Source organism: Delphinapterus leucas, unplaced genomic scaffold (genome assembly GCF_059928025.1).
Source record: "Delphinapterus leucas isolate spDelLeu-1000000601 "Yukka" unplaced genomic scaffold, BTC_Dleu_Yukka2 spDelLeu_asBTCV2_sq72, whole genome shotgun sequence".
Lineage (NCBI taxonomy): Eukaryota > Metazoa > Chordata > Mammalia > Artiodactyla > Monodontidae > Delphinapterus > Delphinapterus leucas.
Genome location: NW_028322281.1, coordinates 254,851 through 268,602, shown reverse-complemented (window position 1 = coordinate 268,602; position 13,752 = coordinate 254,851). Strand labels below are relative to the sequence as shown.

The 13,752-nt window shown below is 38.9% G+C and overlaps 1 protein-coding gene across 1 annotated transcript in view; it reads left to right on the top strand.

Moving 5' to 3' along the window:
* SNAP91 (synaptosome associated protein 91) overlaps nucleotides 1–13,752 on the top strand; it is a 156,160-nt gene that overhangs the window by 83,489 nt on the left and 58,919 nt on the right. Inside the window, exons 12-13 of the mRNA XM_089906135.1 lie at nucleotides 9,866–9,975; nucleotides 12,421–12,539. Coding sequence (XP_089762261.1) covers nucleotides 9,866–9,975; nucleotides 12,421–12,539 — 229 coding nt within the window. The remainder of the gene's footprint in view (nucleotides 1–9,865; nucleotides 9,976–12,420; nucleotides 12,540–13,752) is intronic.

Sequence of the window (13,752 nt, the reverse complement as noted above, 5' to 3'; positions counted from 1 at the left end):
GAGCAGAGGGCAATTGCCCTGCCCACTGGGGCCGTAGGAGCCTCTGACCTCCCAGGCTGGTCCCCTACAATCCAAAGCCCCCTCCAGGCGACGTGGGTTCTGGGAGCATAGGAGGGAGGCCAGGGAGATTAGGAAAAGCAGGCGGGAGGGGCCCTGTGGGAGGAGCAGGAGAGGAGCAGAGGGTGATTGCCCCACCCACTCGGGCATGGGGAGCCTGCTGAGCTCTCAGGCCGGTCCCCTCCCCACCAAGACCCACCCCTCCCTGCCAGCCACATTGGTCCTCGGGGCATAGGAGGGAGGCCGGGGAGATCAGGAGAGGCAGGAGGTGGTGGGGCGGTGGCCCTCTGGGAGTAGCGAGAGAGGAGGGGAGGGCGTTTGCCCCACCCCCTTGAACCCAGGACGCCTGCTGGGCTCCCAGGTAAGGTCCCCCGCCCTCTGAGACCAGGGGTGGGGGGCACGCCTGGGCCCCTTCTGTTCCTTGAGCCTAAGCCCCACCCCCTACTGTCCCCAGGGCCTTTTCCAGCCCTGTGGGTCCTGAGCACTGGCCCCACCCATTGTCCAAACCTCACCCTTGCTTACTCCCTGCCCTCCACAGCCAAGGCCTTTCCCCCCATTTTTTGTTTTCTTTTCCCTCCTCTTTTTTACTATTGTGGTACTGATGTACCTTCCGGTTGATTCATCTATATTTTATTTTTATATTCTCTCTAACATATCTGTTAGTTTCCTACTCTAATTTTATTTTTTACTTTGTTATTCGGGTTTTTTTGTTTTGGGTTTTTTTTTTTGCCACCCCACGTGGCTTGTGGAATATTGGTTCGTGAGCCTGGGGTTGGGCCGAAGTTCCTGCAGTGGGAGCTCCGAGTCCGAACTACAGGACTAACAGAGAACCTCAGACCCCAGGGAATATTCATCGCAGTGAGGTCTCACGGAGTTCCTCACCTCAGCACCAAGAAGCAGCGCTCTAACCAGCAGCCTACAAACTCCAGTGTTGGAAGCCGCAGACCAAACAACCAGTAAGACAGTAACACAATCCCACTCATTAAAAAAAAAAAAAAAAAAAGGCAAAAAACTATGTCACAGATGAATGAGCAAGGTAAAAACCTACAAGGCCAAATAAATGAAAAGGAAATAGGCAATCTACCTGAAAAAGAATTCAGAGTAATGATAGTAAACATGATCCAAAATCTTGAAAATAGAATGGAGGCATGGATTGAGAAAATACAAGAAATGTTTTAACAAAGATCTAGAAGAACTAAAGAACAAACAGAGATGAACAACACAATAACAAATGAAAAATACACTAGAAGGAATCAATAACAGAATAACTGAGGCAGAAGAATGAATAAGTGAGCTGGAAGACAAAATGGTGGAAATAACTGCCAAGGAGCAGAATAAAGAAAAAAGAATGAAAAGAATTGAAGACCTCTCAGACAACACTAAACACACCAACATTCGAATTATAGGGGTCCCAGAAGAAGAAGAGAAAAAGAAAGGGTCTGAGAAAATATTTGAAGAGATTATAGTTGAAAACTTCCCTAACATGGGAAAGGAAATAGTCACCCAAGTCCAGGAAGCACAGAGAGTCCCATACAGGATAAACCCTAGAAAAAACACACAAAGACACATTAATCATTAACTAACAAAAATTAAATTCAAAGAAAAAATATTAAAAGCAGAAAGGGAAAATTGAAAATAAAATGCACAGGAATCCCCATAAGGTTATCAGCTGATTTTTCAACAGAAACTCTGCAGGCCAGAAGGGAGTGGCAGGATATACTTAAAGTGATGAAAGAGAAAAACCTATAACCAAGATTACTCTACCCAGCAAGGATCTCCTTCACATTCAGTGGAGAGGTCAAAAGCTTTTCAGACAAGTAAAAGCTAAGAGAATTCAGCACCACCAAACCAGCTTTACAACAAATGCTAAAGAGACTTCTCTAAGCGGGAAACACAAGAGAAGGAAAAGACGCACAAAAACAAACACAAAACAACTAAGAAAATGGTAATAGGAATATACATATCAATAATGACCCTGAATGTAAATGGATTAAATGCCCCAACCAAAAGACACAGACTGGCTGAATGGGTAGAGAAACAAGACCCATATATATGCTGTCAACAGGAGACCCACTTCAGACCTAGGGACACATACAGACTGAAAGTGAAGGGATGGAAAAAGATATTCCATGCAATGGAAATCAAAAGAAAACTGGACTGACAATACTCATATCAGATAAAATAGACTTTAAAATAAAGACTGTTACAAGAGATAAGGATGGACACTATATAATGATCAAAGGATCAATCCAAGAAGAAGATGTAACAATTATAAATGTTTATGCACCCAACAAAGGAACACCTCAGTACATAAGGCAAATGCTAACAACCATGAAAGGAGAAATCGACAGTAACACAATGATAGTAGGGGACTTTAACACCCCACTTATAACAATGGACAGATCATCCAAACAGAAAATAAATAAAGAAATACAGCTTTAAATGGCACAATAGACCAGATAGATCTAATTGATATTTATAGAACATTCCACCCAAAAGTGGCAGAATACACTTTCTTCTCAAGTGCACATGGAACATTCTGCAAGATAGATCACATCTTGGGTCACAAATCAAGCCTTGGAAAATTTAAGAAAATTGAAATCATATCAGGCATCTTTGCTGACCACAGTGCTATGAGATTGGAAGTCAGTTACAGGAAAAAAACTATAAAAAACACGAATATATGGAGGCTAAATAGTGTGCTACTAAATAACCAAGAGATCACTGAAGAAATCAAAGAAGAAATTAAAATATACATAGAAACAAATGACAACGAAAACACGAAGGCCCAAAACCTATGGGGCACAACAAAAGCAGTTCTAAGCGGGAAGTTTATAGCAATTCAGTCTCAACTCCAGAAACAAAAAACATCTCAAATGAACAATCTAACCCTACACTTAAAACAACTAGAGAAAGAAGAACAAAGAAAAACCAAAGTCAGTAGAAGGAAAGAAATCATAAAGATCAGAGCAGAAATAAGTGAAATAGAAACAAAACAGTAACAAAGGTCAATAAAAACTGGTTCTTTGAGAAGATAAACAAAATTGGTAAACCCTTAGCCAGACTCATCAAGAAAAAAAGGGAGAGGATGCAAATCAATAAAATTAGAAATGAAAAAGGAAAAATCACAACTGACACTGCAGAAATACAAAGGATTATAAGAGACTACTACAAACAACTATATGCCAATAAAATGGACAACCACAGAGAAATGGAAAAATTCTTGGAAAGGTAAAATTTTCCAAGACTGAACCAGGAAGAATTCGAAAATATAAACAGATCTATCACAAGTAATGAAATTGAAACGGTAATTAAAAATCTTCCAACAAACAAAAGTGCAGGACCAGATGGCTCCACAGGTGAATTCTAGCAAACATTTAGAGAAGAGCTAACACCCATCATTCTCAAACTCTTCCAAAAAATTGCAGAGGGAGAAATACTCCCAAATGGAATCTATGAAGCCACCATCATGCTGATAGCAAAACCAGAAGAGATCACAAAATAAGAAAATTATAGACCAATATCACTGATGCACACAGATGCAAAAATCCTGAACAAAATACTAGCAAGTGGAATCCAACAACACATTAAAAGGATCATACACCATGATCAAGTGAGATTTATCCCAGGGATGCAAGCATTCTTCAATATATGTAAATCAATCAATGTGAAACACCACACTAACAAATTAAGGAATAAAAACCATATGATCATATCAATAGATGCAGAAGAAGCTTTTGACAAAATTCAACACCCATTTATGATAAAAAAACCTCTCCAGAAATTGGGCATAGAGGGAACCTACCTCAACATAATAAAGGCCATATATGACAAACCCACAGCAAGCATCATACTCAATGGTGAAAAACTGAAAGCATTCCACTAAGATTAGGAACAAGACAAGGATGTCCACTCTCGCCACTTTATTCAACATAATTTTGGAAGTCCTAGCCACAGCAATCAGAAGAAAAAGAAATAAAAGGAATCCAAATCAGAAAAGAAGAAGTAAAACTGTCACTGTTTGCCAGTGGCATGACACTATACATAGAAAATCCTAAAGATGCCACCAGAAAACTACTAGAACAAATAAGTGAATTTGGTAAGGTTGCAGGATACAAAGTTAATGCACAGAAATGTCTGGCATTTGTATACACCACCAATGAAAAATCAGAAAGAGAAATTAAGGAAACACTCCCATTTACCATTGCAACAAAAAGAATAAAATACCTAGGAATAAACCTGCCTACAGACGTGAAAGACTTGTACTCAGAAAACTATAAAACACTGATGGAAGAAATCAAAGATAACATAAACAGATGGAGAAATATACTATGTCCGTGGATTGGAAGAATCAATATTGTGAAAATGACTGTACTACCAAAAGCAATCTACAGATTCAGTGCAGTCCCTAGCAACCAACCATAGCATTCCTCACAGAATTAGAACAGAAAATTTTACAATTCGTATGGAAACACAAAAGACCCAGAATAGCTAAAGTAATCTTGAGGAAGAAAGAGAGAGTTGGAGGAATAAGGCTCCCCAACTTCAAACTATACCACAGAGATACAGTAATCAAGACAGTATGGTACTGGCACAAAAACAGAAATATAGATCAATGGTACAGGATAGAATGCCCAGAGATAAATCCATTCACCTGTGGTCAACTAATCTATGACAAAGGAGGCAGGGATATACAGTGGAGAAAAGACAGTCTCTTCAATAAGTGGTGCTCGGAAAACTGGAGAGCTACACGTAAAAGAATGAAATTAGAACACTCCCTAACACCATACACAAAAATAAACTCCAAATGGATTAAAGACTTAAATGTAAGACCAGACACTATAAAACTCTTAGAGGAAAACATAGGAAAAACGTTCTTTGAGATAAACCACAGCAAGATCTTTTATGACCCACCTAATAGAGGAACAGAAATAAAAACAAAAATAAACAAATGGGACTTAATTAAACTTAAAAGCTTTTGCATAGCAAAGGAAACCATAAACAAGACAAAAAGACAACCCTTAGAATGGGAGAAAATATTTGTAAGTGAAACAACAGACAAAGGATTAATCTCCAAAATATACAAATAGTGCATGGAGCTCAATATCAAAAAAACAAACAATCAAGTTTAAAAAATGGGTGGAAGTACACCATGATCAAGTGGGGTTTATCCCAGGAATGCAAGGATTCTTCAATATATGCAAATCAATCAATGTGATAAACCATATTAACAAATTGAAGGAGGAAAACCATATGATCATCTCAATAGATGCAGAGACAGCTTTCAACAAAATTCAACACCCATTTATGATAAAAACTCTCCAGAAAGTAGGCATAGAGGGAACTTACCTCAACATAATAAAGGCCATATATGACAAACCCACAGCCAACATCATCCTCAGTGGTGAAAAACTGAAACCATTTCCACTAAGATCAGGAAGAAGACAGGGTTGCCCACTCTCACCACTATTATTCAATATAGTTTTGGAAGTTTTAGCCACAGCAGTCAGAGAAGCAAAAGAAATAAAAGGAATCAAATCGGAAAAGAAGAAGTAAAGCTGTCACTGTTTGCAGATGACATGACACTATACAGAGAGAATCCTAAAGCAGCTACCAGAAAACTACTAGAGCTAATCAATGAATTTGATAAAAGTAGCAGGATACAAAATTAATGTGCAGAAATCTCTTGCATTCCTATACACTAATGAAGAAAAATCTGAAAGTGAAATTAAGAAAACCATCCCATTTACCATGGCAACAAAAAGAATAAAACACCTAGGAATAAACCTACATAAGGAAGCAAAAGACCTGTATGCAGAAAATTATAAGACACTGATGAAAGAAATTAAAGATGATATAAATAGATGGAGAGATATACCGTGTTCTTGAATTCGAAGAATCAACATTGTGAAAACGACTATACTACCTAGAGCAATCTACAGATTCAATGCAATCCCTATGAAACTACCACTGGCATTTTTCACAGAAGTAGAACAAAAAATTTCACAATTTGTATGGAAACACAAAGGACCCCGAATAGCCAAAGCAATCTTGAGAACGAAAAACAGAGCTGGAGGAATCAGGCTCCCTGACTTCAGACTATACTACAAAGCTACAGTAATCAAGACAGTATTGTACTGGCACAAAAACAGAAATATAGATCAATGGAACAGGGTAGAGAGCCCAGAGATAAACCCACGCATACGCATATATGGTCACCTTATCTTTGATAAAGGAGGCAAGAATATACAGTGGAGAAAAGATAGCCTCTTCAATAATTGGTGCTGGGAAAACTGGACACCTACATGTAAAAGAATGAAATTAGAACATTCCCTAACACCATACACAAAAATAAACTCAAAGTGGATTAAAGACCTAAATATAAGGCCAGACACTATCAAACTCTTAGAGGAAAACATAGGCAGAACACTGACATAAAGCACAGCAAGATCCTTTTTGACCCACCTCCTAGAGAAATGGAAAGAAAAACAAAAATAAACAAATGGGACCTAATGAAACTTCAAAGCTTTTGCACAGCAAAGGAAACCATAAACAAGACCAAAAGACAACCCTCAGAATGAGAGAAAATATTTGCAAATGAACCAACTGACAAAGGATTAATCTCCAAAATTTACAAGCAGCTCAATATCAAAAAAACAAACAACCCAATCCAAAAATGGGTGGAAGACCTAAAGAGACATTTCTCCAAAGAAGATATACAGATTGCCAACAAACACATGAAAGAATGCTCAACATCATTAATCAGAGAAATGCAAATCAAAACTACAATGTGATATCATCTCACACCAGTCAGAATGGCCACCATCAAAAACACTACAAACAATAAACGCTGAAGAGGGTGTGGAGAAAAGGGAAACCTCTTGCACTGTTGGTAGGAATGTAAATTGATACAGCCGCTATGGAGAACAGTATGCAGGTTCCTTAAGAAACTAAACATACAGCTACCATATGACCCAGCAATCTCCCTACTGGGCATATACCCTGAGAAAACCATAATTCAAAAAGAGTCATGTACCACAATGTTCATTGCAGCACTGTTTACAATAGCCAGGACATGGAAGCAACCTAAGTGTCCATCGACAGATGAATGGATAAAGAAGACATGGCACATATATACAATGGAATATTACTCAGCCATAAAAAGAAATGAAATTGAGTTATTTGTAGTGAGGTGGATGGACCTAGAGTCTGTCATACAGAGTGAAGTAAGTCAGAAAGAGAAAAATACGATACGCTAACGCATATATATGGAATCTAAAAAAATATATATGGTACTGATGAACCTAGTTGCAGGGCAGGAATAAAGAGGTAGACGTAGAGAATGGACTTGAAGATGTGGGGTGGGAGGGCGAAGCTGGGGCGAAGTGAGAGTGCCATTGACATATATACACTACCAAATGTAAAATAGTTGGCTGGTGGGAAACAGCAGCATAGCACAGGGAGGTCGGCTCGGTGCTTTGCGGTGACCTAGGGGGTGGGATAGGGAGGATGGGAGGGAGGCTCAAGAGGGAGGGGACATGGGGACATGTGTATGCATATGGCCGATTTGCTTTGTTGTGCAACTGAAACTAACACAGTATTGTGAAGCAATTTTATTCCAATAAAGATCTATTAAAAGAAAAATGAATAAAATCATTATGTCTGTGGAAAAATTTCACCATACGAATACTGAGTAGAGTGTGGTAAAATTCTGGAATCCTTTGGGATGGTCTGTTTCTGCAGTTTGGCCAAATTGAATCTTCATCTTTTCTTCTTGTAATAACAGGATTATTTTGGTTCTGTTTTCATACCTCCGGCATCTCTTCAGAACTTATTATTACAAGGCAGTTTTTAATGAGCCTTTGAAGACCTTCTTTTCTGCATTTATATTGGTAGATTCATTGCTGTCATTACGTTCTCCCTGGTGTTTCATAAACATCACTTTCTAAGGTATTTACATGTATTGGTTTATTTTTATAAATTTATTTATTTTATTTTTGGCTGTGTTGGGTCTTCGTTGCCGTGCGTGGGCTTTCTCTAGCTGCGGCAAGCAGGGGCTACTCCTCGTAGAGGTGAGCAGGCTTCTCATTGTGGTGGCTTCTCTTGTTGCCGAGCACGGGCTCTAGGCACACGGGCTTCAGTAGTTGTGGCTCGTGGGCTCCAGAGTGCAGGCTCAGTATTTGTGGTGAACCAGCCTAGTTGCTCCGCGACATGTAGGGTCTTCTTGGACCAGGGCTTGAACCCATGTCCCCTGCATTGGCAGGTGGATTCTTAAGCACTGCGCCACCAGGGAAGCCCACATATATTCGTTTAAAAAAAAAAGCCACTAATTTATTTCAGAGTTGTCAGTGTCCACAATGGATGACATGCAAATTAATGTTAGTCCTTTCTATCCCCTTGATAATCTTTCACATTCCATTTGGAAATTTTAAATTTTGGGTGAAGAGCAAAGCTTGAGTTCACCCTTTCTGAGCAACAGCATCCATACTGCTCATGGGTTTGTCTTTCTTGAAGTGCTGAGCGCTTGGCACTTGTGTATCTTTGGATTTTGACTTCTTGATTAGTTATATTCTTGGACAAACAGCTATTAAACAGATATTATCTAAGTCTGGAAACTCCTATACATTTTTTATCTCCTCAGTCCTTTTTCTTAAATTGTTCTTTTTCAGACTTCCTCTGAGTTTGGCCTACTTGACATTAGATGTCCTGTTACAGCAGTGTCTGATGGCCCTTGCTGGACCTTGGTCTCTGTGCATTTTGCTTGCTGTTAGGTCTCGTTTCCACTTACAGAACTAAGTATTGGTGGATTGGTTTGAAATTGCTATTAATCTTTCTCTTGTGAATACAAGCAAATTAAATATACCAAACAGAGTTAGGATAGTTACTAAACAAACATTTTTTTTGATATATTAGCTGACTATTAAGTCCTCTTCTTAAACCAGCCCAGGACAATAAATGTTAGGTTTTATTTCACTTTTTTAGTTTTATCTGTTTCATATTAGTGATGGGCTATCCTCAAGCTGTCAGTGACTTGAATCTTGTTTGGGAATTGTTCTCTGCCATCTGTGAACTATTTTGTAAGTTACATTTCTAGATTTTAAAGGCATCTGAGAAGACTTTACATGAAATCTGTTTAGGATGCAGAAAAGAAAATAATGGCCTTGGTTTCACAGAAGTCATTACAATTAATTTTTTTTTCCATTTTTGGCAGCTAGCAAGATCTTTCCCACTAATTTAATGTTTAGAAAATATGTTTGGCTTTGATTTTATTTTATTTTTTTATTGAAGTGTAGTTGATTTACAATGCTGTGATAGTTTCTGATGTTCAGCAAAGTGATTCACCCCTTATATGTATGTATATGTATGTGTGTGTGTGTATTCTTTTTCAGATTGTTTTCCATTATAAGTTATTTCAAGTTACTGAATAAAGTTCCCTGTGTTATACAGTAGGACCTTGTTGTTTATCTATTTTATATATAGTAGTGTGTATCTGTTAATCCCAAACTCCTAATTTATTGTTTGGCTTTAACTGTAAATACACGCATAGAAGTCATTGCAATGTTAGGCCAATTATTTTTTTCATAATTTTATGTAAATTACATATAACTTTTAAAATTTGAAACATGTTTTGTCCAGTACTGATTATTTATTACAGTTCTCAATTTCAAATTTTCTTGAGTTTTTTCTCCCACGAGGAGCAACCAGAAAATTGCTGGGAATGGCATGGGTCTGAAAATTGGAGGTCCTCTTGCCTTGTGTCCTGTAGATTCAAATCTGACCAGAGTGTGCTTTGCATCTTCCCTTTCAGTCATCTCCAGCCACAACTGTTACGTCGCCTAATTCTACACCAGCTAAAACTATTGACACATCCCCTCCAGTTGATTTGTTTGCAACTGCATCTGCGGCTGTACCAGTCAGGTTAGTTCATGAGAATGCAGCGAACCGTTTATTAATATTATGATCAGGTTTTCATTTTATTTTTGTGTACCAAACCCAATGACTTCACAAAATGAAATGTAGTCCTAGTAAATGTGTGATATTTGGGGTTATTTTCAGGTACATAGACTAAGTTCTTCTATACTCCATACAGTTACTTAGGCTTGTACCTCTCAAAGTGTAAGAAAGACCTAAGCTGTGGAAATCACCTTGGTGCTCACACATTTGGCAAAGGAAGTGGAAGAAAGATGCACACACTTCAGGTTCTTCTGAAATGGATGATATGGACATTGTTTTCTGAAATTAGTTTCTTCTTGTGTGAAATTTAAAGGGTGTCTTAAAGTGGTAAGAAATGAGATGAAAGGAAGTGTAGTGAAATGAAATGCTTGTAGTTGCAGGCCAATTAGCTGGTGCATATGAGGAAGTCAAACTCTGGTGGTAGGAAGAAACTGTCAGGATGTGCCTAATTGCTTTTTTAAAATATTTATTTATTTATTTGGTTGCACCAGGTCTTAGTTGCAGCAGGCAGGCTTCTTAGTTGTGGCTCATGGGCTCCTTAGTTGTGGCAGGTGGGCTCCTTAGTTGTGGCTCATGGGCTCCTTAGTTGAGGCTCCAGGAATGCTTAATTGCAGCTCCAGGGCTCCTTAGTTGTGGCATGTGAACTCTTAGTTGCGGCATGCATGTGGGATCTAGTTCCCTGACCAGGGATCAAATCCGGGCCCCCTGTATTAGGAGCGTGGAGTCTTATCTACTGCACCACCAGGGAAGGCCCCTTATTGCTTTCATAGTGCCTAAAGGTCAGAACAGTAGTGAGAAAACGGGAGATGACTGTGCTTTCTGTAAAATCTCTGGGCCACCTGAAATGAAGCCCCAACTCAGAGAGGCTTCCTCAGATAATAATTTTAGGTCAACTCTTTGTTTGGTTCTTTAGCCTTGAGAGCATTCTAGTCCCATCTTGTAGTATCTGTGACTCTGATTATGAATGCCCTGTATTTGGAGACGTGAATTTTGAACTGAGCAATAAAGCCCCATAATGTATGCATGTTAACTATGCACGTTACCCTCTACTTGCTTAATTCTGCTTTCATAATCACAGGCTTGGTAAAGCCAAGTCCCTTCTGCCTCTATACTAAGATAAATTGCTTCTTATAAAAGCTTTGATTCCAGTCTTAATAATAAATGTTTCCCTGTTCTGGCTCTTAGACCAGTGGTATTTATGAAATAGACATCAAAACTATGCAAGTTTCAGGGGTCTTGAAACTTTTTTTTTTTTAAGCAGCAGAATCCTTTTTTCCAAAAAATATTGCTCAGAAATCTAATACGTAAAAAAGAAAAAGATGGAATGGCTATTTATGAGGAGGGGTGGGGAACCTGGGACCCTGATGGCTTAGTACCTGGTCTGGCAGCCTTTAAGCCAGTGCTCCTTAAACCTGACTGTACAGTGAAACCCCTGGGGTTGTAGTAAAATGAAGACTGATGTAGTAGATAATGGTTAAGCCTGGGATTTTGCATTTCTAACAAGGTGCCAGGATGCTGCTAGTTTGGAAACTACACTTTGAGTAACAACGCTCTAGGCTCCTCCTTGGAACTTCTTTAGATGGAGGAGCTTTGAAAAGCACAGCCCCACTTGAATAAGAGTGAAAAATATAGAATTATTTTTAGGTGAGGTCTCTTATAGGCAAACTTGATGTGTTGTAGTTTAACTTAGAAAAAAGGTACAATAGTGATTATTCATTTTAGTATTCTTTGGTTTATAAATTCTTTTCAAGTTAAGAATTATTTACCATACTACAAAAAAAGCATACAAAAAAACTTTAGAAAATAGAGAAAAGGAAAAAAATTACCAATAATTCTCTTACCTTTATTATTTGGAGTACGTTTCCTTTTGTCACAGCCCTCATAACCAGCATTTCAGATGCTACCCAGTGGACATAACATGTTTAAAATTCCCCCTTATTTTGAGGCATTTAGATTTTCCCTTTTAATTTCTGCTCTGTGATTTGCTGAGTGACCCATTGCCTGAGGTATAATTTAACTTTGCAAGAGTTGGCAAACGATGGCCCATAGATCAAATCTAGCCCATTGTCTTTTTCTGTAAATAAATTTTTATTGGAACAAAAGCATGTTCATTTGCTTACGTACTGCCTATGTCTTATTTCACTCTGCACTGGCAGAGTCGGATAGCGATAGAGACTGTCTGGCTCGCAAACCTAAAATTTTTAGTATCTGGCCCTTTATAAAAGTTGTTTGCCAACTCTCAGTATAGAGGAACATATGTTTTACTGCTGTACTTTACAAAATATTATTCTCTTACTGAATTTAAAATAGCCAAAATCTGTGATGTTTTCTGCATAAGTCTTTATTTAAAAAGCATCTTTACATTTTAAAATTTCAAAATCTGATTTTGAAATCATATTTTCCTTTCAGCGCTTCTAAACCATCTAGTGATCTCCTGGACCTGCAGCCAGACTTCTCCTCTGCAGGGGCGGCAGCAGCCGCGACACCAGCACCACCACCACCTTCAGGAGGCGCCACTGCGTGGGGGGGTGAGTGAAACCAGGCAACCATGCCATTTTTCTATTTAGTTGTTTTTATTCAGGCTGTAATTGTTATACTTACCTTCTGATTATCCAAAATGGTGCTAGAAACTCGGGGAGAAAATGTTAAGAATGGCATTGATTGATTGATTGAAATATGTATTGAGAGAGCGAGACAAAGACAGAAAAAGTACCCATAATACAGTTAAAATATTCGGGTAATCATACATTTTTTTTAGTTTAAAAGCTGGAACAATGGGAGTATTTTTTCTTTGCTGTTCTCAAATTCTGATTATTTTTAGTAGTTGCTCCCTAGAGATGCAGGCCTTAGAAGATTGGGTGTTCCCATGAACTTATGAGATTACTCAGAGGCAGCATTTCGAATTTGGTTTGTTCAGATATGGTCTCCTTCATGGATTCCTTTAGACCTTAACTGGTTTTATTCACATTGTGTTTGACTTCATGCAGTTGAAATCTGGGATAGATTCTTCTTGGTGCCAGAAAATATCCGTACTAAACTGATTAAGAGGAATCACACCCAAGTGCTTGATTTCCATTTTATTCATGGATCTTAGGGAAAAAAATTAAGCTTTTATATGTTTTTAATTAAACATATTTAATACCAATATAAAAGTTAATTACTGCTTAATTCTCAAAGCTTCACAGAGTTGGTGTTAAATAACTTACTCTACTACATCAAACTATCAAAATAAAAAATTGTTTAAGTTTGAAAATGGCTCGTAGGAACAACACAGAGGGAAACAACACAGAGGGACTGACACAGGAGGTGTCCCATCATATCTCTCCATAGGAACAATACTTTGGCAGCCACCCACAGACAAAAGTGCCTTTGTGGGAGCTTTGGGATCCAGGTAAAAGGTTGCAAAGCCCAAGTGGAGCCCAAGACCAAGAACAGTTGATTTGAGAAGGCAAGCCTACTACCAGGTGGGAGGCTCGCCAACGCTGGTCCTGGCAACAGACCTGGAAACACTGCCATGCCCCTGTGGACTGACTACAGTCCTGTTTGGCCATGATCCTGCCACCAGTAACATCTGCCAAGGGACCAGGGAGGAGTGTATACAACCATGCCTTGGGTAACAGGCCTCCTGTCCTTGGTCTCAACTGTGGACCCTGAAACTGCCTGTGACCCAGCTCCAGCCTCTCTCAGTCATGGTCCAGGAGCAGTCCTGCCTGCCCAGGGATCCAGCAGGAGACACATCTG